Source organism: Melanerpes formicivorus, unplaced genomic scaffold (assembly GCF_026170545.1).
Source record: "Melanerpes formicivorus ecotype bairdi unplaced genomic scaffold, bMelFor1.0.p_v2 SCAF_96, whole genome shotgun sequence".
In the NCBI taxonomy this organism is placed as follows: domain Eukaryota; kingdom Metazoa; phylum Chordata; class Aves; order Piciformes; family Picidae; genus Melanerpes; species Melanerpes formicivorus.
Genome location: NW_027142448.1, coordinates 342,639 through 370,195, shown reverse-complemented (window position 1 = coordinate 370,195; position 27,557 = coordinate 342,639). Strand labels below are relative to the sequence as shown.

The 27,557-nt window shown below is 48.6% G+C and overlaps 1 protein-coding gene across 1 annotated transcript; it reads left to right on the top strand.

Moving 5' to 3' along the window:
* Nucleotides 1-10,183: 10,183 nt before the first annotated feature.
* Nucleotides 10,184-26,865, top strand: KLRG1 (killer cell lectin like receptor G1). The gene is made up of 7 exons (XM_068166062.1): nucleotides 10,184-10,468; nucleotides 13,698-13,796; nucleotides 17,677-17,823; nucleotides 18,805-18,959; nucleotides 21,228-21,343; nucleotides 25,030-25,218; nucleotides 26,212-26,865. Exons 1-6 carry the CDS (start codon nucleotides 10,378-10,380, stop codon nucleotides 25,172-25,174), a joined length of 753 nt encoding a protein of 250 aa, XP_068022163.1. The 5' UTR covers nucleotides 10,184-10,377; the 3' UTR covers nucleotides 25,175-25,218; nucleotides 26,212-26,865.
* The last annotated feature ends 692 nt before the right edge of the window (nucleotides 26,866-27,557 follow it).

Genomic DNA, 27,557 nt, shown 5'->3' with positions numbered 1-27,557 from the left:
TTCAGCCTCTAGGCTTTCACTTCTCCCTTGTCTTTCTGCTGTGTCTTCTTGAGCTTTCTGGGCATTTCTCACTGAATGTGAAGTGTTTAAAGCATAGCACAAGGTATTATCCAAATGTTTGTCCTTGTTTCTCTCTACAGTTTAGCAAATATCCAACCAAAAAATGGCTAACTATTATTTCTTTTACTGAAAGTAACTAATTATTCTTCCTCCTAAGCAGCCATTCTAGGCAGGCAGTATGTTCTACCCCAATTACTGACCCAGCTGGAGAAAACCCAGTTTGTCTTGCAGATGCCAAGTATCATTCAGAATAAGCTAGTGTGTAGCAGAACTATTGGTGAGCATGCCAGTTGATCTAATGGGATATTATGTTCTCCTGCCATGTTTGTATTGCATGGCATCCCAGAATGTCAGGGGTTGGAAGGGACCTCTGAAAGTCATTTAGTCCAACACCACTGCTAGAGCAGGTTCACCTGGATCAGGATGCTCCTTATGGTTCATAAACCATCTGCCTGAGTCCATTCTTACTTGAGTTCTGGTGAAGCTGGTCTGCTTCTACTGAACATGAGAAAAGCAGAACTGAAGAGCAGAAAGAGCACCTGAAACTCCAACCATTCAGAGCTGTGTTTTCAAGCTGGCCACTCTCTGCAGCTGGCTTTAGAAGCCCTGAGATAACTGAGGGGCCACTCGGGGTGAGGCTTGTCTCTCTGGAGTATGGCAGCTGTCTGGACACAGGGTCATGGACTGGCTCTCTTACACCCTTTTGCTCTGTGTCAATGGGTTGCAGTCACTGCATCTGCAGCATGGCCAGAGAAAACTACATGGCTATCTGACCCCTTGCTCAGGGGCTGGGGCTTCTGCTCATGCCCAGGGCCTCCTTCTGCTTGCCTCCCTCAAGCCCTTCCTCCCTGGCCAGATTCAGCAAGGTTAGAGGCAAACACCAAGTAAGTACTTCCTGCCTGTCTGAGGGTGCTGCTGCTTGACTGTCATGTTCTTCCTTCTCACTCCCATACAGTCTAAGTCCTGCTGCAGTCACCTCCTTTCTAACCACATTGCACACCACATGAGAACAACTTGCTGTGAGCAGGCACTGTCACTAACAACTCCAAGTATCATCCAAGGTTTTCCCATTTTGTTTTACAGACTGCTGCACAGTGAGCCCTGCCTCCCTGGCACAAGCAAAGGGATCACTATCACAGGATCACAGGATCACAGTATAACTAAGGTTGGAAATGACCTCGAGGATCATCAAGTCCAACCTACCAACACAGACCCCCTGACTAGACCATGGCACCAAGTGCCACATCCAATCCCCTCTTGAACACCTCCAGGGATGGGGACTCCACCACCTCCCTGGGCAGCACATTCCAATGATGAATGACTCGCTTGGTGAAGAACTTTCTCCTCACCTCGAGTCTAAACCTCCCCTGGCGCAGCTTGAGACTGTGTCCTCTTGTTCTGGTGCTGCTTGCCTGGGAGAAGAGACCAACCCCTTCCTGGCTACAACCACCTTTCAGGTAGTTGTAGAGGGCAATGAGGTCACCCCTGAGCCTTCTCTTCTCCAGGCTAAACAATCCCAGCTCCCTCAGCCTCTCCTCATAGGGCTTGTGTTCAAGGCCTCTCCCCAGCTTTGCTGCCCTTCTCTGGACACCTTCAAGTGTTTCGACGTCCTTCTATGAGGAAAGGTGTGTATAACCACATGCTTCTCTTGACATTATGTGAGAGCTGAAGACCTCCTGAGCTGAAGTCCTCGACAGCATGGTTTCCTCCAGCCAGGAGACGTGAGCCTGAGCTCCACCCTGCTGTTGGGTTCCTCAGGACTCCATTGGCCAAGTACACAGGAGGTGGCTTGCCTTTCTTTCCATACCTTCCTTCAAGACACAGAGGACATTTACGATCCCAGGCCAGGACTTCAGGAGCTTCACCTTTCACAGTTAACAAAGGCCAGGTCCACAGGGTCATCTAATTATGGTCACTGTAGCTAAGTTCAGGTGTGCTGCCCACTCAGGTGCTTTTGCCCTGCCTCCATCTCCCTCCAGTCAATCACTGTTTCCTCAGCAAAAATCTCTGTTTGATTTGGTCCTTGGGAGCCACCTGTGGGGTTTGAGATTTGGGTCTGAGGAGGGATTTTAGTCTGGGTATACAAGAGGGAGATGGTAAGGAAAGGAGAGCTGAAGAGCACTACAGGGAAGGGAGGAGGAGGTGACAAGTGGCTCTTGCAGGGAGCAGCTGTAAGTGGAGAAGTGGATGAAAGAACCTATGAGGAAATGGCTGAGAATGGAAATGAACTTGGCAGAAGTCAAGGGTGAAATCCAAACTTTCATCAGTCAGCAGCTGGGCAACAAGTGCTGCTGCAGCAGTGGTGGCTGTGGCTGAGGCCCCTCAAAGGGAAGATCCTGCCAGAGTCTGCACCTGGTGTGTGGGTCTCAGGGTCCTACCCAGTGCTTTGGGTGATGGTGCCAGGCTCTGCCTGGCCAGAGGGTGCTGTGTTGCTGGGAGAAGAGCCACACAAAGCATCATGGAGGAGTCAGCATTGCAATGATGACAATTGTGTCGGGGCTTCTGTCAGCGGCACAAGTGCTGTTGGTGGTCTCTGCTCCTCGGCCGCCCTTGGCCACGGGGAGCCAGCACAAGCTGGTCTGCAGCTCTCTGCTTTTGCTGCTGCAGGAAGGGAAACATTGCCAGGGCAAATGCAGGTGGGGAAGGAGGCTCCAGGTGTTTACTGTGGCTCCCTGCCCTCCTGCCCTGTCCTCTCTTGTGTCCATAACAGATATGAGCCCTCTGCTTGTGGGCACATGCACCAAAGCTTCTTCACACCTGCTTCAATGGCAGCTTGTTGAGAAGGAAAGTTCAGCTCATGCTGGAATTATGCTGAATCCATTAATCTGTTCCTGTGACAAGTGTTGTTTACTGGCATTGCTGAATTGCAAGCACAGTCAGGGAACAAGGGTCAGCCTTCTGGAGAGACCACAGGTTCCCCATTTTACTTGTATGTGTGTGAAAGGCATGAGACAGAGGGCTTTTCCCACTTGCTGCCTCTAGCTCTTCCTCTGTCTTGTCCTGGCAGATGTGGGACTTTGCCCTCTCATGCTTTATCATGCTGAGAACTCCCTCTGTGCTGTCAGGATCCCATTTTGCCCTTAATCACCACCCATGTGCCATTGCTGACCTCTTTGCTCTCTGCACTCCTTTCTTTCTCCCTTGGTGTCCATTTTCTCTCCCTTCACATGGCTTGAAGGCTCTGAAGGTGACTGATGCTGTTTAAGCTTGCTGCTCTTCACATGTCACACAGGACACTGGAGACTACTGGGCCATTGGCAGAGAGGTTGAAAGCAGTGACACAGCCTGGACTTTGCAGGCCTCAGAGTCAGCATCCATCCTCCCTCCTCCACCCCAGTCCTGCCCCACAGCTAGGGAAAACAGCTTGTGATTAAGCACAAGCAGATCCTACTTGAAGAGATCCTGAAGGACAGAGTTTAGCACCAGGCTTGGTAGAGTTAGGTAATTGTGGGGTAATTGTTAATGGATGATCTTAAAGTTACAGTGATTGCAGCAGGTGACTTGGTTGCATTTGGAGTCCTGAGGACCAGTAAGGAGTTTGTGCTTGGTTTATAAATTCCCCACAGTATCAGTGTTTATTTCAGTGTCATTTACATCAGCAGCATGCAGTTTGTGCTGCCACTGAGACCATTTCCCAGTGCCTTAGCGATGTGTTTCTGTTCCATGTCTTGTGTCTGAGGCTGAAAGAGAAGAATGTGTCTTTCCCTTTGCCTCCACTGGAAACCATGTCTGAAACATGCTAGTAGAACAAGGTGGAAAGGTGAGGGACTTGTAGCTGTTCCTTGAGCCAAAGTGCTTCATGGCCAGAGTTTCTGTGAAACCCTGCAAGGAAGGAGCTGAGAACCTGAACGATGACCAGGAAAAGTGGGGTGAAATGAGTAACAGTCACTGTCAGAAGCAGCTTTTCCTGCCTTCCCAGGCTGTCCAGTGGGGGAATGCCCAATGGGGAGACCCCACGGGAGGGCCTGTGCTTGTGCTCTCCACCCCAAAGAGAGGCAGGCAGTGTGCTCAGGCTGGATCAGGAACTCAAAGCATCTCCAAGAGCCATGGAAAGGATGATGTGGGAGACAGTGGCCACTGGCCTTTGCATGGGCAGGCAGCTGTGGGAACTGGGGTGGTGTCTGTGGGGAGCCCAAATGCTTTCCTGCCCTCTCCCTTCATGAAGGGCAAACACAACTGGACTGCAGGGCACTTGTTGTCTGTCCCATGTTCCCCTTTGCAAATGGCACCAAGGGGGCCTTGGGGGCCCTTTGCTCTTCCAGAAACTTTCACTCTCAGCACCACTCACAGCCTGAACCTGTCCCTTTGGGTCAGACCCCTTCTTCCCCTCTCAGCTGCATCCAGCCCAACTGCAAACCCAAGCTGGAGCAAGAGCTGCCCTCCAGGCAGGTTGCCAGCCTCCTCTGCAAGGCTTGGACTCCATGACCTTAAGGGTCTTTTCCAACCAAAACAATACACTGATTCTCTACACTCTCCCTTTGCAGAGCTTTCTGCCTGTGTCCAGCTGTGATCCCTCATCCAGCCAGGAGACACTACCCCAACCCATGGCCCAACAAAGCCCAGTGTCACACCTGGAGCTGCCAAAGCTTTTCTATTGTTCCCCTAGCCCATAGTGCAGGATTTGGCAGGAGCCTTGCCCACACGGCAGCCCTTGCCTTGCCAGCGTGGGTCTCTGCTCTCTTGAGTGCAGCTCTGGCACGGCCAGGTGCAGCTCTTGGCCCAGGGCATCTCTGGCTCCTGCCGGCTGTCTTCTTTCTGGAGGGGGAGGCTCCCCGCCGGCTCTTGGGGACAGCCCTGTGGTGGTTGCGGAAGATGGCTGCTTGCAGGAGCTTGTGGAGTTGAGAGCTCTGCTGCGCCGGCAGCTGCAAGTGTGCCGCAGCACTGCGCTGCTTCTTGCCGCGCTCGGCAATCTTGCCAGCCACGTCCAGGGCCTTGTGCTGTGTCACACACTGCAGCACCGTGGCCAGATGTGGTGGGGTAGAAGGGTAAGGCCAAGAAGCCTCCTCCCTTCCCCCTTGTAAGGTAAAGGGAAAGAAAATTGAAGGGAAAGGGAAAAAAAACTCACAAGCTGAATTAGCAAAGCAGTGGAGCTGTATATTTACAAAGCAATGTAGGGTATGCAGGGGAACATATATACAAATTTACAATATCTACAATATATACAAAGATATACAATAAAGTAACACAGAAATGAGGGTTCCCCCCTCTGCTGAGGGGGGTTTCCCACCTCCGCTCTCCCCTCTTTCCCCCTTTCCCCAGAGTGGGATAGAAAGAGAAAGAAAAGAGAGGAAAAAAAAAGTTAGAAGCAGTTTGTGTTAATTGGAAAGGAGTTAATACAGGCCTTTGTCAGTTCTCAAGGCCGAAGCCTTGGCAGAAAGCCCAGCACAGAGAGAGCTGCTGCACTATGGAGAGGCGGAAGCAAGACTGATAGAGAAGTGCTGGAATGCCCAGGATACTTTCTCCTGCACTCCCAGTTCAGAAGGTGCTTCCTCCCACTTCACCAATGAAATTAGTTTAGATTATTCTTTCCGTTTACCAACTTCCGTCCACCGTATTCCCTTTCTTAAGGGGACAACGTCAACTGGTCACACCAGACAGACAGGGCCCTGGCTGCCAAGCACCCGCAAAGCATCCCCTGCGCAGCTGCCCGTCTAGGCGGCTGTCGTAGTTTGGGCTGGGTGCCCTCTACTACAGGCAGTCGTGGAGTTGGATGTTTTGACTGGCCTGCCCCAGGGGTGGAGAATATGCCGCCGAGTGAACATAGGTGAAAAATAAAGGCTTGGCTGAGAAGTCGTGAGGCTTTTCCAGGTGACCAGGATGCCCAACGGATCCATGGAGAACTTGTGCCGCAGGAGGATGAGCTCTGCATCGCTGGGAGGTTCCATTGGATGAAGGAAGAAGAACTGGAATGGACAGACACTTGAGCCTGACTGAGAGACTGTTTGAGTGGACGCCCAGATGAAGACACGGACTTCGCCGGACATGTCATCAGTTTTCTGATTTGATGATGTGTTTGGGTGCAGGGATTATGGTATGAAATAAGGGGTGGCTCCTGTCGTAGTTTGGGCTGGGTGCCCTCTGCTACAGGGGTGTCTCCTGTGTCCAGAAGTCCAGCCCAGTGGCTGGACACAGGAAATTAGGTTATTTCCTACCACGATCCCTTGCACCACTATAAGTTTCACGGCGGGGTCTGGCACTTCCTCTTTCCTTCCTCTCCGCCACCTGGTAACTGGGGGAGAGATCTACTGGCCATGGGCCTGGTTAGGCCCAAGGCCACGGGGGGATGGGCAGTCTCAGATCTGGCCAGCTGAGACTTGCCTAGCAGTGGCGGGGGGGAAGGAGGAGCCCTGGGGGTTTTGGGTGTACCCTCAGGTGGGGATGGGATCTCTCTGGGTCTGTTTTGGGGTTCTTCTTGTCACTGTGTTTCTAGTTCTCTGCACGCACTCACTGTTCTCTATTTAAACTTATCATCACTTTTGCAATCCGTTTGTCTGAGTCATCATTCCTGCGTGTAGTGGGGAGGGGGTCTGCCCCAACCCATTACAGCGGCTCACGGGGAAGAGCAGCCCTGCGCGGGAGGAGTGGCAGGAGTGGCTCCTTTGGGCTCTGTCTTCGCTGCCTCCAGGGAGGCTGCCGGCCAGTGTCACCTCGGGCTCCCTCTCCTCCTCAGACACCCTGCTGTCCTCCTCTGCTCTGAGCATGCTGCTCATGGCTGGCTGTGTGCTGTGCCTTCCTGAGCCCTGCATGCCTTGCACAACTCTGCTGCTTTGCCTTGCTGCCTATGTGCTGCTGGTTCAGGTCCTCTCCTGGGCAGGTTCTGGGGCTTTGTTCACCTGGGCAACAGGAGGAAGCTCTCTCACTGGGTGGCAGGGACCAATTGGAAAGCCTCTCCTTTGTGTCCTCACCTCCCCATGGCTGACATCCTCCTCACTGCCACCATCCCTTGTGTCTGAGCTCTCTGCTTTGCTCCCCTTGAAATTATATCTTAAACATGTTAGTAGGAAAAGATTGAGTGAGGAGATTGTTTTACCTGTTCATGGACTCATAGAATCATTGAGGTTGGAAAAGGCCTTTCAGATCATCATGTTCAATGTCAACCCAACACCACCATGCCCACTAGACCATGTCCCAGAGTGCTATGTCTGTAGTTGTTTTGAACACCTACAGGGACTGTGACTTCCCTGAGCAGCCTTTCATAATGCCGTAGCACTTACAGTACAGAAGTGTTTCTTAATACCCAATCTACACCTCCCCTTGTGCCATTTGAGGTTGTTTCCTCTTGTGCTCTTGTTCTCTCCTCATTCCTTGATAAATTTCCAAGCATTTCTATGTTGACAAGTAACTATAATGCATGATAGTGGCCATGAAGGCCAACTGCATCCTGGGGTGTGTCAGGAATAGTGTGACCAGCAGGAGCAGGGAAGTGATTGTCCCTTTGTACTCAGCACTGGTGAGACCACATCTTCAGTACTGAGTTCAGATTTGGAATACTCACTGCAAGAAGAACATTGTGGAGCTGAATTGGGTCCAGAGAAGGACAACAGACGGGTGAAGGCTTTTAGGAACAGGTCTTGTGAGGAACAGCTGTAGGAAGTGGGATTGTTTAAGCTGAAGAGAGGAGGCTGAGGAACTCCCTGAAAGGAGGCTGGAGTGAGGTGAGTGTTGGTCTTTTCTCCCTGCTAACTAGTGATAGGATGAGAGGAAATGGTCTCAAGGTTTAGATTGGATATTAGGAAACATTTATTTACTGAAGGAGTGGTCAGGCATAGGACAGGCTCCCCAGGACAGTGGTGCAGTCACCATCCTTGGAGGTGCTCCAGAAGTGGTTAGACTCAGCACTTGGGGGCATAGTTCAGTTTGCATGGTGGTTTTGGGTTGACAGTTGGACTTGCTCAACTTAGAGGTCTTTTCCAACCTTAATGATTCCATGAGTAGGATGACTGTCTCTGTTACTCTCCTCAATTTAGAACTCATGTACCTAAAAGAGTTGTAATTTCTGATTGTTAGAACCATAGTCAAATACTAAATTTAATTAAAAAATTAAAAGGATGTCATTCTACCAATGCTTATTCTTCATAATGTTTTTATCAAAGCAGTGCAGTGTTCAGAGGTGTTGGGCTTTCCTCCATGAAGTCAATCAAGTTTGTCTTAAATGCTAAAACCTTTATTTCAGTGCATAAGAGAGGCTGTAGACTAGACTAGAATAGAATAGAATAGAATAGAATAGAATAGAGTAGAATAGAATAGAATTGAATAGAATAGACCAGGTTGGAAAAGACCTTTGAGATCATCAAGTCCAACCTATCATCCAACACCATCTGATCAACTAAACTATGGCACCAAGTGCTTCATCCAGTCTCCTCTTAAACATCTCCAGTGATGGTGACTCCACCACCTCCCTGGGCAGCACATCCTAATGGCCAGTCTCTCTTGCTGGAAAGAATTTCTTCCTAACATCCAGCCTAAACCTCCCCTGGTGCAGCTTGAGACTATGTCCTCTTGTTCTGGTGCTGGTTGCCTGGGAGAAGAGACCAACCCCCACCTGGCTACAACCTCCCTGCCGGGAGTTGTAGACAGCAAAAAGGTCTCCCCTGAGCCTCCTCTTCTCCAGGCTAAGCAACCCCAGCTCCCTCAGCCTCTCCTCACAGGGCTGTGCTCCAAACCCCTCCCCAGCTTAGTTGCCCTTCTCTGGACACCTTCCAACATCTCAACATCTTTCCTAAACTGAGGGGCCCAGAACTGGACACAGGACTCAAGGTGTGGCCTAACCAGTGCTGAGTACAGGGCGCAATGACTTCCCTGCTCCTACTGGCCACTGGCCACACTATTGCTGATGCAGGTCAGGATGCTCTTGGCCTTCTTGGCCACCTGGGCACACTGCTGGCTCGTGTTCAGCCTACCATTGACCAGTATCCCCAAGTTCCTCTCTGCCTGGCTGCTCTCCAGCCACTCTGATCCCAGCCTGTAGCACTGCATGGGGTTAGAATTATTTTAGAGCACAAAGTTGCTGGATCATTTCAGGTATTTAGAAACACAAATAACTGTTCTACCAATGACACATTTGTAGGGAAGCACATTTGTAAGGAAAAGAAACAAACAAAAGTCCAAACCTAAACAAACTAACCAACCACAACATAGCCCAAGTTGAACTGTTAGTAAAGTTTGGTTTCTGGAAACCTTCTGTGTTGTTTGTTTAGTAATTTGCATTAAATTTATTGTTTTCTTATGCTCCATCTGCATATCTGATGTAGGATTTCCATGATCTACATTTCTTTTGTCCATTTAGCCTGGCTATTTTTTACTTTAGTGTTGACATAAAGAATTGTGTCTGGGTAAATTCTCCTTAAAGTGAAAAATGAAAGCCTAAGTCTCAGTTGTGCAGGTCCCAAACTCCACTTCCTGCCCACATTTTTACACTTCTAGATAGAATGGTGTAAGCTCCACCCAATCACACAGATGGTAATGTGTACTCATGATCTATTTATGTTCCATTTCTCATTTTTCCTATATTGCAAAAATTGTGCTGTAATCTCCAGACTTCCTGCTTTTGTCACACACATTTGCAGCTTGGCAGCTGTAGAAGTATCCAAAATCGTCATGCCGAAGGCTGTAAAAGGCCTCGGATCATCTGTTCTGCTGATTCTCCTTTCACAGAATCATGCAATTGTTTTGGTGTGAAGAGAGCATTAAGATCAAGTCCAACCATCAACTCAACACAACCATGCCTACTAAGCTGTGTCCCAAAGCACCATGTCTATACATTTGTTGAACGCCTCTAGAAATCGTGACCCCACGACTCTTTCAGTCAGCAAAATCTTCCTGATATTCAGTCTAAATCTTCCATGGTGACACTTGAAGCCAGAAACTGAAGCTTGAGCACAAATATGCTGCTGAACACAGCTGCCCAGACTAAAAGCTTCAAAACTGTAGGACGGATTTAATTCAGTGCCATGTTTCAAGCCTGAACTTGATGCAATTAAGAATTAAGTGCTGCCTATGCAAGCGAATAAGAGTTCTAATGAAAAGAGAATGGCTTTACAACAGTGGCTGCAAATGTAAATAGGTGTGACTCAGGAAATGAAGATTTGAGATAAAGAGGAAGAAGGAGAACACAGCAGCAAGAGAAAGAGGAACAACTTCTTGGCAGCACTGTGACTGAGGGGGCTTGGACGTATCTCGGTGTCTCTGCCGGCAGTTGTTGCGTCTGCCAGTGCAAGGAAATCCCTCAGAGGGGTGGATTTGCTTCTTGGCGTGCGAGCTGCAAATGCTCACTCTTTTTCTGCCCTATTTGTCTGACACTTTTCCTGTTTACCAGCTATGACACAAGAAGTCACATACGCTAATCTGAAGTTTGAAAAGAGCTATGAACTGGATAATATCAGAGAGCGTAAAGATACTAAGGAAAAAGGTATAGTACCTATGCAGTTATCGGGGGGTGGTCTGGGGACTGGAAATACTTTTGATTGTCTGCTCAAGGGCTCTTTGTTACCTTTGTTGCTATCAGAAAAGTTGTACTAGTTGTAAATATATCTTGGGTTTTGCTGCTGTCATTTCTGCCTGAACTTTTAAGACTTTTTAGATGAGACAAAGATTTTGTAGTATTGAGAGTGAGATCCAACGAGAAAAACGTATTTCCTGGGTAGCTATGTGAATAAAGACTGAGTGGTGGCTTTGACTTTGGCTGTTTTAATTAAAGCAGTGTCTAAAGAGTTTCTTTTGTTAACCTCACACTGCTTCTGCTACATCTAGCACAGCTGAAGGGACCTTGGGATCAATCCTCCATACTACTATTGTCTGAAAAAGTGATCTTATGATTTCACAGAAGAGCATATTACTAAGTGTTAAACTAAGGTCATGTTACTAAGTGTTAAACTAAGGTCATATTACTAAGTGTTAAACTAAGGTCAAAATAATTCTTCTTGTCTAAACTTCATGTTCAGCCTAACTTGAGCAAATTTTTATAGTGGATCCATTCCACTTAATTTATCTATTTACGTTCAAGCTTGGAACTAAATCAGCTTTGGCTGACTCATGTCACTGCTGAAGTTCAAGCCTGAATTAAGGCACTGGTCTTTGAAGTAGCTCTCTTTGTTAAAGGGCTGAACACATTTTAGACACCCTGTTTTAAATAGTGTCCATTGCTTCTTGTCCTGTTACTGGACACCACTGAAAACGGTCTGGCTCCATCCTCCTGACATTTGTCCTTTAGAGACTGACAAGCATTGATGAGATGCCCCCTCAGACTCTTCCAGGCTGAACAGCCCCAGCTTGATACTAAACTAGGGACAGTGGCTGATGCTACCAAGTGGTAGACCTCTGAAACAGAAAAACAATGAGGAACATGAGGACTGGCTGAGCAGAAACTCCCATGAAGCCCCACAAGTTGTACACAGAGGCTGGACTAATACCAGGCAGTAGTACAGATGGGAATCAAGGTGGCTGTGGAGGCTAGAAAGGACCTGGGGTTTATGGTGAACAGGAGGTTGAAGATAAGATAGCAGTGACTGTGTCCCAGTTCAAGACAACATTTGCTGTCAATCTTCTTCCACCTCAACATTCGCCATGCTGAGCTTTACAGAGCAAGGTCTTGTACAAGCAGTCCATCAGCCCATGATTGCTTCACCACAGAAGCTGACCAGAAGTGGTTTCTCAGAAAGGCACACTGTGTAATTTCCATTCCTGTTCCTTCAGCCTGACACACTAAATTTCTCTACAAAGTCCGTACAGTGACAACTTCAACATTTGCTTTTGATTTAGTGCTTCCCTGACAAACTCAATGCTTTTTCTCCCTCCTGCAGTATAGACATGGCATTTTGGACATTGTTTAATGGTCATGAGGGTGTTAGGTCAACAGTTGGATTCAATAAACTCTTGAAGGTCTTTTGCAACCAAAACACTTTTATGATTCTATGATCTTAGAAGTTCCTTGGACTTTTTACATGGGCTCATAGTGATTGGCAAGGGATAATGGCTTTAAACTGAAAGCAGGTAGATTTAGATTCAAAGTAAGAAAGAAGTTCTTTACTGTGAGGCTGGTGAGACACTGGAACAGGTTCCCCAGATACTGTGGATGCCCCATCCCTGGGAATGTTAAAGGCCAAGTTGGATGAGGCCTGGAGCAACACGCTCTAGGGGGAAGGTGCCCCCACACAAGAGGGTTGGAACTAGGTGATCTTTAAGGCCCCTTCCAACCCAAACCATTTTGTGATCCTATGGTATTAACATATTAAGCCTTCCAGCTTCTACAAACAGGGTTTCTTTTGAGTGACTCACATGCTTAAAATTTCTTCTGCTCAGGAAAAGATTGCTGCTTCTTCTTCTCCTCATTGAGATCTCACTTCTGCCTTTAGGCTATAACTCTAATCACAGGAAAATTCGCAGTAAACTCTAAGCTAGAAATCTCAAATTGCCCTGAAGTAGCAGAAGAATTTACTCTTAACACCCAAATTAACCAGACCACCAGAGACAGAACCACACATGAACTGCCACAACCATACAGTGCACATTTGTTTTCAGGTTTGAGTAATCAGCTTTCTAGGTTTTGCAATATCTTCCTTTCTCAGTATGTTTCTTGCCACCTCCTATGCCCTTTGAAAGGACTACAGCTGTCTACATTCTCCACTGAGCCACTGTGATCTCTCCAGAGGGACCTTGCCAAGCTGAACAGATGGGCAGAGTCCAACAGGATGGCATTCAACAAGTCCAAGTGCCAGGGGCTGCACTTTGGCCACAGCAACCCCATGCAGAGCTACAGGCTGGGGTCAGAGTGGCTGGAGAACAGCCAGGCAGAAAGGGACCTGGGGGTGCTGATAGACAGCCAGCTGAACATGAACCAGCAGTGTGCCCAGGTGGCCAAGAAGGCCAAGGGCATCCTGGCCTGCATCAAGAACAGTGTGGCCAGCAGGAGCAGGGAAGTCATTGTGCCCTGGACTCAGCACTGGTTAGACCACACCTTGAGTCCTGTGTCCACTTCTGGCCCCCTCAGTTTAAGAAGGACATTGAGACTCTTGAACATGTCCAGAGAAGGGCAACGAGGTTGGGGAGGGGTTTGGAGCACAGCCATGTGAGGAGTGGCTGAGGGAGCTGGGGTTGCTTAGCCTGAAGAAGAGGAGGCTCAGGGGAGACCTTCTTGCTGTCTCCAACTCCCTGAAGGGAGGTTGTAGCCAGGTGGGGGCTGGTCTCTTCTCCCAGGCAAGCAGCGACAACAGAACAAGAGGACACAGTCTCAAGTTGTGCCAGGGGAAGTTGAGGCTGGAGGTGAGGAGAAAGTTCTTCCCAGAAAGAGAGATTGTCCACTGGAATGTGCTGCCCAGGGAGGTGGTGGAGTCCCTGGAGGTGTTCAAGAGGGGATAGGACATGGCACTTGAAGCCATGGTTTAGTTAGTCATGAGGTGTTGGTTGACAGGTTGGACTTGATGATCTTTAAGGTCTCTTATAACCTATTGATTCTATGATTCAGTGATCTCTCACTCTCTTACTTTGGGCATCTTATGCTGTGTGCAGAGACTCTGCAAGAGCAAAATAGATCTGTAAAGTAAAAGCAGTTATGGAACAATCCACCACAGAGATGGCTGCAGTTTAATGGGGCTGAAGCATTCACCATTCTCCTGGTAATTTCATCACTGAATTCTTCCCAGGGCCTCCCCCTTCATCTCACTCTAACGGGCCAGCAGTCTGGATTCTGTTGACGCTGTGCCTGGTGTTGTTGGCAGCGCTGGTGGCCCTGGCAGTTTTACGTGAGTACTGTTGCGTTTCTGTTTGCTGGGGGGGATCAAGCTACTGAAGGACTGTGATGAAGAGGTTATTAATTTTATTAATATGAAATATGAATTATGAAAAGATTACTTTTATTTATTATCAAATGATTAATAACCAATTAATCACCAACTTATATACATGCTCTAGTGCACATTGGTGAAATACATTCCTGTGACCGGTTGAGGGTGTCCCCTTAAGAAAGGCAATATGGTGGACGGATGTTGGTAAACAAAAAGATGGATCTAAACTAATTTCATTGGTAGACTGGGAGGAAGCACCTTCTGAACTGGGAGTGCAGGAGGGTATCCTGGGCATTCCGGCACTTTTATCTTCAGTCTTTCTTCCGCTCCTCCTCTGGGCAGCAGCTCTCTGTTCTGGGCTTTCGGCCAAGGCTCGACCTTGAAAATTGATAAAACTGCAAGGCCTGTTTTAACTGATTTCCAATTAACACATAACTGCTTCTAACTTTTTTCTCTTTCTCTCTCTTTCTAACCCGCTCTGGGGAAAGGGGGAGAGAGGGGAGAGCAGAGGTGGGGAACTCCCTCAGTAGAGGGGGGAACTCTCATTTCTGTGCTACTTTGTTGTATATTTTTGTATATACTGTAAATCTTGTAAATCTTGTATATATTTCCCTGCATATCCTATATTGCTTTGTAAATATACAGCTCTCATTGCTTTGCTAATTCAGCTGTGAGGTTTTTTTTTCCTTTCCCCTCAATTTTTCCTTCCCTTTACTTTACAGGGGGGAGGGAGGAGGCTTTTTGGCCTTACCCTTCCAACCCTACGACAATTCCATAAGTGGCTTAGTGTTATGATTACAACTTAGTGGAACTATCTACAGACTATTTCTATATTTATATTACAAAGGGTGCAATTCGACCGTTTGACCACTAGATGGCGACTCGGTGGGACACGGGTGGCTCCTGGCTATATACAGCAATGTTATAATCTTTCTATATGTCAGCGCTTACTCTGCTAGACGCGAGTACTTTGAACTGAGTGCTAGTGGATGGAAAGCACATGGGAGATACTCTGCATTTGTTGTTTGTAGCAAGGTGAGGGTCCGGCAGACTACTGTCACTGGACTGGTTCCTGGTCAAGAAGGACAGCAGCGTTAGGTTACTGTTCTCTCTCCGCAGCAGTAGAGAGGGAGTAATGGAACCTGGGCTTAGCTCAGAAGCAGGTTCCCTTTAGGACTTGGTCAATTCCCTCCAGACAACAGGGATCGGTCCTGGTCGGGGTAGGCCTGTGGGGTCGGCCCTCGGAGTCAGCTCGCACAGTGGAGCGGGGTGACGGCTGCCAGTAGGTGGGCTCGGACATTTCCAATTGGACAATGACAGCAGACAAAGGCTGCGGGGTTGGCCCGGCTACGGTGATCTCGGGGATGATGTAAACGGCCTCGGGGAGAGAATGCAGCTCCGTTAAACGGCGGATTCTCGTTCACTGAGCTTAAAGGAATAGCAGGACGCTCGGAGTGGTCCCAGGTTTGGTGCAGTATAGGCACGAACAGTGCTTTAGTCTTCCCTGAGATTCACAGGGCTCAGAGCAGCACACGTGGCAGCTCCTCTCCCGCTACGGCGGGGCTAGGCATGTGTGGACTCGGTCTCGATCAAGTCCTTTCTCCCTGGCAACTGGGCAGATCTTACCCTCCAAGGTTAGTCCAGTCCTCCGGCAGCACGGTGGGCTCTCCCAGCCGGTACGACTGGCTGTGGACATGCTGGGCTTCTCAGGCTCAGTGAAGGTCCTCCCTCTGGAGATGATCCTCACGATTGCTTCTCACGATGCAGAGGCTTTCAGTATGCATGCACGTATGACAGAAGCTAACAACAACAAGCTCAATGGCAGAGGCTATGGCTCGAGAGTTGCTTTCTCGAGCAAGCACAAATTGAATGAGGGGGCAACTTGTTTACCAACTGAGGTGATACTTATAGATTCCTCGAGGCTGGGTTTGACCAATGGGCATTCTCACAGACCACTGGCTTCAGCCTGTAGAAAGCGTGAAGCTAGGATTACGCCATATTTGGTATTTGCACGAGCACTGAATGCACTGGGTGTGTGCTGGCCTGGCTAATGCCTTGGCTTTTGTCTTCCTCCTGAAGGAGGGGGAACTTGTCCACATGCTGGGCCAAGATTCGATATTTGGGTATAATGTGCCTTCACCACAATGACATCAGACTTACATCTCCTCCAGGTGCAATTTCTGGTTCAGCTGAGAACAGGCAACCAGGCAAAAAGATATTTTCTGTTGTCACAGTATCTTTGTCCTCTTCTCAGTGTGATGAGGCTAGAAATGAGCAAAATGGAGGGGAGTTGGACAGAATAGTTGAGTCACTGCTTCCTCTGGTTGCCCTTGTTTGGTCTGGTCTCCCAAAAACTATCCACAGTCCTTCTGTACTGACTACAGATGAAGTGAATTCCTCTCTAATAACACTGGATATGAAGGGAATGGAAAAGCTATGGGAACAGGGGTTGTTTAGCCTAGAAAAAATGAGGCTGACCTTCTCGCTCTCTAAAACTCCCTGAAAGGAAGCTGGAGTAAAGTGGGTGTTGGTCTCTTCTCCCTAGCAATAAGTAGTAGGAGAAGAGGAAATGGATTCAAGTTGCATCAGGAGGGAATTAGTTTGGCTGTTAGAAGCAACTTCTTTTGAGAGGATTGAATCAGTCATCAGTAAATTTGCAGATGATACCAAGCTGGGGGCAGGAGTTAATCTGTTAGAGGATAGGAGAGCTCTGCAGAGGGGCCTTGCCAGGCTGGACAGATGGGCAGAGTCCAACAGGATGACATTCAACAAGTCCAAGTGCTGGGTGCTGCACTTTGGCCACAACAACCCCATGCAGTGCTACAGGCTGGGGTCAGAGTGGCTGGAGAGCAGCCAGGCAGAAAGGGACCTGGGGGTGCTGGTTGACAGCAGCTGAACATGATCCAGCAGTGTGCCCAGGTGGCCAAGAAGGCCAATGGCATCCTGGCCTGCATCAGGAACAGTGTGGCCAGCAGGAGCAGGGAAGTCATTCTGCCCCTGTACTCAGCACTGGTTAGGCCACACCTTGAGTCCTGTGTCCAGTTCTGGGCTCCTCAGTTTAAGAAGGACATTGAGAGACTTGAATGTGTCCAGAGAAGGGCAACAAAGGTGGGGAAGGGTCTGGAGCACAGGCCTGTGAGGAGAGGCTGAGGGAGCTGGGGTTGCTTAGCCTGGAGAAGAGGAGGCTCAGGGGAGACCTTATTGCTGTCTACGACTACCTGAAGGGAGGTTGTAGCCAGGTGGGGGTTGGTCTCTTCTCCAAGGCGAGCAGGACCAGAACAAGAGGACACAGTCTCAAGCTGCACCAGGGGAGGTTTAGGCTCAAGGTGAGGGGAAAGTTCTTCACGGAGAGTTGTTAGCTGTTGTAATGTGCTGCCCAGGAAGATGGTGGAGTCCCTGGAGGTGTTCAAGACAGGATTGGATGTGGCACTTGAAGCCATGGTTTAGTTAGTCTTGAGGTGTTGGGTGACAGGTTGGACTTGATGATCTCTGATGTCTTTTCCAACCTCATTGATTCTATGATTCTTGACTGGAAGGGTTCTCAAACACTGGAACAGGCTACCTAAGGAGGCAGTGAAGCCACCATCCCTGAAGGTGTTGAAGAAACCTTTCGACATGGCGCTTCAGGACATGGTTTAGTGGGCATGTAGTGTTGGGTTGACAGTTGAACTTAGAACGCTTTTCTAACCTTAATGATGCTGTGATTCTGTGTCCTTCATCTCAGCAGCCTTTACATGCAAATGTTAACATCTTTCCCAAATGCTTTATTTATGTGACCTGCTAAAACATTTCCTACCCAGGTCCCCCCCTTTCTGAATGGCAGCATTGTGACTTTCAGTTTTCCAGATTCCCCAGGACTGCAGGACACAACTTAGAAACCTCAATGTGACAAACAATGAGCTGCGTGCAAATTTCTCAAAAGCACTGCAAAACATTGGAAATCAGCTGTGCTTGGAAGGAGAGGATGACTTCAATGGTAACAAAGGTAAATCAGCATCTTTTGGTGAAGTCTTATTTTTCAGCATGGCAGGGAAGGAAAGGACTTGTGTCTTCTCAGGCCTGTCTACTCATGTGAGCCTGTGTCTTTCCTGGTGTGACCACCCAGAAAGCAGTCAGTGAGCATCTCTGTTTCATTCAGTGCCTGGAGAGATATGCCCAGCCTGGGACCTGGCAATGGCTTCAGGGTTTCAGGATTTAGCTTCCATATGACAGAGGTTCTCTGAAGTGCATTGGGGGCACGCTAGTTCCTGTCAGCACTAGTATATGAGAGCTCCACAACAGGCTCACTTGCATCTCCCAGGCAATTCTACAGTGGTGCCTAAGAATTAAACTGTGTGAGGAGAGGCTGAGGGAGCTGGGGTTGCTTAGCCTGGAGAAGAGGAGGCTCAGGGGAGACCTCCTTGCTGTCTCCAACTCCCTGAAGGGAGGTTGTAGCCAGGTGGGGGTTGGTCTCTTCTCCCAGACAAGCAGCACCAGAACAAGAGGACACAGTCTCAAGCTGTGCCAGGGGAGGTTTAAGCTGAAGGTGAGGAAGAAATTCCACACAGAGAGAGTGATTGCCCACTGGAATGGGCTGCCCAGGGAGGTGGTGGAGTCACCATCACTGGAGGTGTTCAAGAGGGGACTGGACGTGGCACTTGGTGCCATGGTTTAGTTAGTCATGAGGTGTTGGGCGACAGGTTGGACTTGATGATCTTTGAGGTCTCTTCCAACCTTACTGATTCTATGATTCTATGATTCAATTTGTAACACCTGAATCTCCTCCCAGTGCTGGAAGAAGGGGAGAAACACTGCTTCAATTTTCATCTCCATCTTTACCTGAATCTTCTGGGACCGCAGGGGGATATTGACCAAATGAGGACTGTCTCAAGTGTCCTTAGACCCTTCAGATGTCATCACATCCCAGCTGTGATGTTCTATGAGGGACAGCCTAGGAGCAGAAATGGTGATGTTTTTTCTTTTCCAGGCTTGAACTGTGTATTCTGCCCTGTGAACTGGCAGCTGAAAGGTGGCAATACTTGTTACTACCTCTCTGAGGAAAAGAAGACATGGAAACAGAGTCACCAGTTCTGTTCTTCAAGAAACTCTACTCTTCTTCTGATAAAAGATGTTTCAAAGCTGGTATGGACTTGTTGCTCACTCTCTTTAGCATGAAATTCATGCACCCAGCTCACACATAATTTTCTCAAATGGTACTGTGAACAGGAGGATCTCTACAGTTGTCCTGGGTAGGCTTTAGGCATAGGGCTGGTCATCACAGGGACCTGGGGGTACTGGTTGACAGCTGGCTGAACATGAGCCAGCAGTGTGCCCAGGTGGCCAAGAAGGCCAAGGGCATCCTGGCCTGCATCAGGAATAGTGTGGCCAGCAGGAGCAGGGAAGTCATTGTGCCCTGTACACTGGTTAGGCCACACCTTGAGTCCTGTGTCCAGTTCTGGGCCTCTCAGTTTAGGAAGGACATTGAGACACTTTAACGAGTCCAGAGAAGGGCAACAAGGCTGGGGAGAGGTCTGGAGCACAGCCCTGTGAGGAGAGGCTGAGGGAGCTGGGGTTGCTTAGCCTGGAGAAGAGGAGGCTCAGGGGAGACCTCATTGCTCTCTACAACTCCCTAAAGGAAGGTTGTATCCAGGTGGGGGTTGGTTTCTTATCCCAGGCGACCAGCACCAGAACAAGAGGACACAGTCTCAAGCTGTGCCAGGGGAGGTTTAGGCTGGAGGTGAGGAGAAAGTTCTTCCCAGAAAGAGTAATTCACCATTGGAATGTGCTGCCCAGGGAGGTGGTGGAGTCACCATCCCTGGAGGTGTTCAAAAGGGAACTGGTCATGGCACTTGAAGCCATGAATCATGGCTAGTCATGAGGTGTTGGGTGACAGGTTGGACTTGATGATCTCTGAGGTCTTTTCCAACCTTATTGATTCTATGATCCTGTGATCACCACACGGAGCACTGCTGGAAGTCAGGCACAGCTCATCTTGCCTTGGCTTCTCATGGCTGGCTACTTACTGGGGTGACTGGTAAAAGCAAGTTCATGACTGTTGTGTTGTGGGCAATGATTTTACTCATGTACAAGTATTACAGATCTATACAAGGATTGGGTAAGACACTAATGTGAAAATCTTCATCCTGGTCTCCCAATGGGCAAAGCACAGAGCCCTCATTTTGTGGAATTTCTGAACTATCTGAAGGGTGAGTGTCAGGAGGAGGCTGAAGCCAGGCTCTTCTTAGTGGTGTCCAGTGAGAGGACAAGGGGCTACGGACCAGTGAACACAAAATGGAACACAGGAGGTTGAACATAAATGTAAAGAAAACTTGTTTCCATTGAGGGTGGCCGAGCAGTGGAACAAGCTGCCCACCAGAGAGTTGTGGAGTCTCCATCTCTGGAGACTTTCAAAAGATGCCCAGATCTGTTCCTGTGTGATTTACTCTAGGTGATACTACTCCAGCAGGGGGGGATGGACTAGATGATCTTCAGAGGTCCCTTCCAATCCTTAGGAAATAATGGGTTTGCCGCTGGATGCCAGCAGATGCGTTGGAAGACAAGGCAGATAAGATGTTCCAGGAGCTTGCAATCACAGTATCACAATACATTAGAGGTTGGAAAGGACCTCCAGAGATCATCAGGTCCAACCCCCCTGCCAAAGCAGGGCCTGCCTGCTCTCCAGCAACCAACAAATGCTAGCTACCCTCTCACTGAGTTGCAGGCTACAAGGTTTCTCCCAGAAGTAAAGGAGAGCAGCTTTATTCTCACTCTCCCAAACTGGTGACAGCTAAGATTGTGAGGTGCAATCTGTTCAGCCACCTTAACCATGGCATTAGAGAGGTGTGAGGGGAAAAGGGGAAAACTGGGAATGACACTGCAGAGGTAAAAAACATCAGAATTTAATTCAAATCTTCAGAGGTTTCCCTCTAGCAGTAGTGAGAAGGCAATACTCAAGTTTGCACTCTTACCTAGTCTTACCAAGAGAATACCACTAAATGCTTAATTCCAAGACCTAATCTACCTGTCATGGTCCAGCCTTCGTCAGTGAGTAAACAATGCTAGAGTCAAGTGAGAAGGTTCAAGAAACCAAACCATATAGCTCCTTTTCAGTGCTGACAAGTGCTAAGGACAGAGTAAATGAGTAGGAATGATTCATGACTGAAGGAGAGAAAGCAATCCCCTGTTTCACCCATAGCATTGAAATCAGGTTGATGAAGGTGACACATCTTTCCAATTAACACCAGCTCTGCTGTCATTTCTCCTTTTGGATCAGACTTTTCCTCTGAATGCAGACCTTGACAGGCTAACAATTTTAAGCAATCTCCATCAATACTTTCAACTTCTCACTCTAAATATTTATTTGTAATATCTTCCTAAATATCTGTTTTTAATTGTCCTTATTCTGCATAGGGATTGGTAGGAACATTTCCTAGGAGTACATACTGGATTGGATTAACATTTAGAGATGAACAGAAAGATTGGTACTGGACAGACAACACAGCTGTTACAGAAGGTCAGAAGGCCTGGTAAGTGGGCAGCTTTCTCACAGTACTTAAAGTTGGTCCTCACTCACATGTGACTCCCAATTTCTCTGGCATACAGAGCACACTGAACAGCAAACTTGGAAGCAGTTTTCCCTGTACTCCGAGTCTCACTTCCCCCTTTCTAATTTTTCTTAGCCTTACCCAAAAGTGGTGTGTGATCAGAATCACAGAATTCACAGCATCAGTCAGGTTGGAAAAGACCTTTGAGATCATCGAGTCCAACCTATCACCCAACACCATCTGATCAACTAAGCCATGGCACCAAGTGCCTCATCCAGGCTCTTTCTAAACACCTCCAGGGATGGTGACTCCACCACCTCCCTGGGCAGCACATTCCAGTGGCCAATCTCTCTTTCTGGGAAGAACTTTCTCTTCACCTCCAGCCTAAACTTCCCCTGGCACAGCTTGAGACTGTGTCCTCTTGTTCTGGTGCTGGCTGCCTGGGAGAAGAGACCAACCCCCACCTGGATACAACCTCCATTCAGGTAGTTGGAGACAGCAAGAAGGTCTCCCCTGAGCCTCCTCTTCTCCAGGCTAAGCAACCCCAGCTCCCTCAGCCTCTCCTCACAGGGCTGTGTTCCAGACCCCTCCCCACCTTTGTTGCCCTTCTCTGGACACCTTCAAGTGTCTCAATGTCCTTCTTAAATTGAGGAGCCCATTAGTGGACACAGGACTCAAGGTGTGGCCTAACCAGTGCAGAGCACAGGGCACAATGACTTCCCTGCTCCTGCTGGCCACACTGTTCCTGATGCAGGCCAGGATGCCATTGGCCTTCTTGGCCACCTGGGCTCACTGGTGGCTCATGTTCAGCCTACTGTCAACCAGTACCCCCAGGTCCCTCTCTGCCTGGCTGCTCTCCAGCCACTCTGACCCCAGACTGTAGCACTGCCTGGGGTTGTTGTGGCCAATGTGCAGAACCTGGCACTTGGATGTGTTCAATCTCATGCCATTGGACTCTGCCCATCTGTCCAGCCTGGCAAGGTCCCTCTGCAGAGCTCTCCTACCCTCTAACAGATCAACTCCTGCCCCCAGCTTGGTGTCATCTGCAAATTTACTGATGATGGACTCAATGCCCTCATCCAGATGATCAGTAAAGATATTGAACAGGATGGGGCCCAACACTGATCCCTGGGGCACACCACTGGTGCCTGGCTGCCAGCTGGATGTGGCACCATTCACCACCACTCTCTGGGCTCAGCCTCCAGCCAGTTCCTAACCCAGCTCAGAGTGCTGCTGTCCCAGCCAGGGGCTGACAGCTTGGCCAGGAGTTTAATGTGGGGGACGGTGTCAAAGGCCTTGCTGAAGTCCAGGCAGACCACATCCACAGCCTGCCCCACATCCACCAGGCAGTCACCTGATCATAGGAGGAGATCAGGTTGGTCAGGCAGGACCTGCCCCTCCTAAATCCATGCTGGCTGGGCCTGATCCCTTGGCCATCCTGTAAGTGCTGTGTGATTGCACTCAAGATGATCTGTTCCATAACCTTGCCTGGCACTGAGGTCAGGCTGACAGGTCTGGAATTCCCTGGCTCGTCCAACCGGCCCTTCCTGTGGATGGGCACCAGGCTGGCAGCTTCCAGTCACCTGGGACCTCTCCAGTGAGCCAAGACTGATGGTAAATGATGGAGAGCAGCTTGTCACTTAGAGGGTGATCTGGGCACAAACAATGGTTAAAAAGAAGTGTAGAGAAAGTTGATTTCCACAGTTTTGAGAGTTGGACTTGATAATTGTAGACGTCTTTTCCAACCTGAATGATTCTATGACTCTATGAATTCAGCTGCTTGGTTTCAGATTGACCATGAATGCCATATGTTTCTCTTGTGTTTGAGATTTTGTTTCAGTGAGGACACAAGGGAAATGTCTCCAAGGGAAAGGTGTTTAATGTCATGCTTCTGATTTTATGCTTTCTTATATTTATGTGACTTTTTATTCCCTAGAATCATTTCACTTTGGTTTAACATGTTATTTCAGAAACACAAAGTATTTTCCTTCTTGCTCTGACACCTCCTTTGCCAATTTTCCTTTTTGTTACTGGGCTATCTCCTCTTAATATTTCTGTTGAAACAGCCACTGGCACCCTCCAGTTGGTATCTAGCACTCAGTCTTTCTTCCATTGAAGTTTAGGATCCTGTCATGGGTGTAGCCAATTGAATGTGCTGATAAGTATTCCACACCATGCTGACATCATTACAGCTTTAAAACTGAAGTGCTGGATGGAGCAAAGTATCATGGAACCTGATGTTCAGACAGTAGAATAGAATAGAATAGAATAGAATAGAATAGAATAGAATAGAATAGAATAGAATAGAATAGAATAGAATAGATAAGGCTGGAAAAAAAAACACAAAGATCATCAAGTCCAGCCTATCACCCAACACCTCATGACTACTAAACCATGGCACCAAGTCCAATCCCCCCTTGAACACCTCCAGGGATGGTGACTCCACCACCTCCCTGGGCAGCACATTCCAACGGCTAACAACTCTCTCTGTGAAGAATTTTCTCCCCACCTTGAGCCTAAACTTCCCCTGGCACAGCTTGAGACTGTGTCCTCTTGTTCTGGGGCTGGTTGCCTGGGAGAAGAGACCAACCCCCACCTGGCTACAACTTCCCTTCAGGGAGCTGGAGACAGCAAGAAGGTCTCCCCTGAGCCTCCTCTTCTCCAGGCTAAGCAACCCCAGCTCCCTCAGCCTCTCCTCACAGGGCTGTGCCCCAGACCTCTCCCCACCTTTGTTGCCCTTCTCTAGACACGTTCAAGTGTCACAATGTCCTTCTTAAATTGAGGGAATAGGATAGGATAGGATAGGATAGGATAGGATAGGATAGGATAGGATAGGATAGGATAGGATAGAATAGAATAGAATAGAATAGAATAGAATAGAATAGAATAGAATAGACCTTTGAGATCATCAAGTCCAACCTATCACCCAACACCATCTAATCAACTAAACCATGGCACCAAGTGCCTCAGCCAGGCTCTTCCTAAACACCTCCAGTGATGGTGACTCCACCACCTCCCTGGGCAGCACATTCCAATGGCCAATCTCTCTTTCTGGCAAGAACTTCTTCCTAACAGAGGCTTCCTGTTTCCAGTTGCTGCTTCTGATTTCCAGTTTTGCGGTGTTGCTTTTTTGCCCTGGGCTGGCTGCAGGCTTGGGGGGGGCCTTTTATCACTGGCTTCTCCTGCTGCTTCTGCTTTTTGCTGTTTTTCTGTGAAATAGGCTAAGGCCTACATTGTATTCTTTTCATTAAACTCTCCTTAGCTCAGAGCTTTTTGTGTTCTTTGCCCTCCTTATCTGTGGGGAGGAGGGCTCGTTTGTGAGAGCAGACTTAGTGCCGTGGTTTAGTTAGTCATGGGGTGTTGGGTCACAGGTTGGACTTGATGATCTTTGAGGCCTCTTCCAACCTTATTGAATCTATGATTCTATGAAACCAACACAGATCCACCCTTAGAGTCTGCTGAAGGTGTGTGTTGCCATATTCAGGACAAGGTCAGGCTCCTAGGAACCGCTGCACAACGTCACTCTGTGTTTCCTTTCCTCGCTGCGGGTGTCTGTGCTCTGTGGAAGCCACAGGAGTAGCTCTTGTGAGGCTCGCTCTTTTTTCTGGCAAGGGCAAGGATGTGCTGTTTGGATGAGGTGAGATGTAACAAAAATTTTTCTGTTCTAGGGTAAATCTTGAAAAACCCTCCAGACAATGTGTATATTTTTATTACAATGGACTGGGCCTTGCACCATGTGGATACGACTACCACTGCGTCTGTGAAAAGCCTGCTATCCGGCTGCAGCCAGGCAGAGACCCCTGGCACAGCTAGCTCGGCAGACCACAACCATGGGAAACTGCAAGATACTCTGCAAGGTCAGAAATTTTTTGGTTTGTTTCTGAGAACTGTAAAAGGAAACTTTGAATATAGAATAGAATAGAATAGAATAGAATAGAATAGAATAGAATAGAATAGAATAGAATAGAATAGAATAGAATAGAATAGAATAGAATAGAATAGACCAGGTTGGAAGAGACCTTCAAGATCATCGTGTCCAACCTATCAACCAATCCAACCCACCCAAACAGCTAACCCATGGCACCAAGCACCCCATCAAGTCTCCTCCTGAACACCTCCAATGATGGTGACTCCACCACCTCCCTGGGAAGCACATTCCAATGGGCAATCACTTTCTTTGTATAGAACTTCTACCTAACATCTAGCCTAAACCTCCCCTGGCATAGATTGAGACTGTGTCCTCTTGTTCTGGTGCTGGTTGCCTGGGAGAAGAGACCAACTCCCACGTGGCGACAACCTCCCTTAAGGTAGCTGTAGACAGCAATAAGGTCACCCCTGAGTCTCCTCCTCTCCAGGCTAAGCAACCCCAGCTCCCTCAGTCTCTCCTCACAGGGCTGTGCTCCAGACCCCTCCCCACCTTTGTTGCCCTTCTCTGGACATGTTCAAGTGTTTTGATATCCTTCTTAAACTGAGGGGCCCAGAACTGGACACAGGACTCAAAGTGTGGCCTAACCAGTGCAGAGTACAGGGCAGAATGACTTCCCTGCTCCTGCTGGCCACACTGTTCCTGATCCAGGCCAGGATGCCACTGGCCCTCTTGGCCACCTGGGCACACTGCTGGCTCATGTTCAGCCTACCATCGACCAATGCCCCCAGGTCCCTCTCTGCCTGGCTGCTCTCCAGCCACTCTGACCCCAGCCTGTAGCACTGCCTGGGGTTGCTGTGGCCAGTGTGCAGAACCCAGCACTTGGATTGTGTTCAATCTCATGCCCTTGGACTCGGCCCATCTGTCCAGCCTGTCTATGTGTGATCAGACCCTATTACAGTTCCCTGTTTTCACTCCCTTCTAGAGAGAAGTGGGCATGGTGATACGCTTCAGGAGTGACCCCAGTCTGTCACTCCAAACTGCCAAATGGTTTCTCAGTTTTAACCAACACAAGGGATGGACAAAATGGCTCAAAGTGATTGCCAGGAAAAGCAGCACAGTGAGAAGGCAAACGTGCAGAAATGCTGCTTCTCTCCCAGCATCCACCGGTACAATCAGTGTGGCCACTTGCCACTTCATAACGGTACAGCTGTAATGTAACACAGGCAATGAACAATAAACACTTCCATTCAGGAGATGTCCTCTTGATCTGACCACTTTGATATACTAGTAGGCTGTGGAATGGAATGGAATGGAATGGAATGGAATGGAATGGAATGGAATGGAATGGAATGGAATAGAATAGAATAGAATAGAATAGAATAGAATAGAATAGAATAGAATAGAATAGAATAGAATAGAATAGAATAGAATAGAATAGAATAGAATGGAATAGAATTAACCAAGTTGGAAAAGACCTTTGAGATCATCAAGTCCAACCTATCACCCAACACCATCTGATCAACTAAACCATGGCACCAAGTGCCTCATCCAGGCTTTTCTTCAACACCTCCAGGGATGGAGACTCCACCACCTCCCTGGGCAGCACATTCCAATGGCCAATCTCTCTTGCTGGGAAGAACTTTCTCTTCACCTCCAGCCTAAACTTCCCCTGGCACAGCTTGAGACTGTGTCCTCTTGCTCAGGTGCGGAATGCCTGGGAGAAGAGACCAACCCCCACCTGGCTACAGACTCCCTTCAGGGAGTTTCAGAGAGCAAGAAGGTCTCCCCTGAGCCTCCTCTTCTCCAGGCTAAGCAACCCCAGCTCCCTCAGCCTCTCCTCACAGGGCTGTGCTCAAGGCCTCTCCCCAGCCTTGTTGCCCTGCTCTGGACACTTTCAAGTGTCTCAATGTCCTTCTTGAGCTGAGGAGCCCTGAACTGGACACAGGACTCAAGGTGTGGCCTAACCAGTGCTGAGTACAGGGCACAATGACTTCCCTGCTCCTGCTGGCCACACTGTTCCTGATGCAGGCCAGGATGCCATTGGCCTTCTGGGCCACCTGGGCTCACTGTTGGCTCATGTTCAGCCTACTGTCAACCAGTACCCCCAGGTCCCTTTCTGTCTGTCTGCTCTCCAGCCACTCTGACCCCAGCCTGTAGCACTGCCTGGGGTTGTTGTGGCAAATTTCCTGCCAGTCCAACTGCAACTGCTGCTGCAGGAACTGTATTTGTAACTGTAAAGGTAGCTGGAGTTAGATTGTGCTTTTACCGTGAATCAGAAAGGAGTTAGCTGCTTCTCCTCAAAAATTGACTGAATGTGACCAAAAAGAA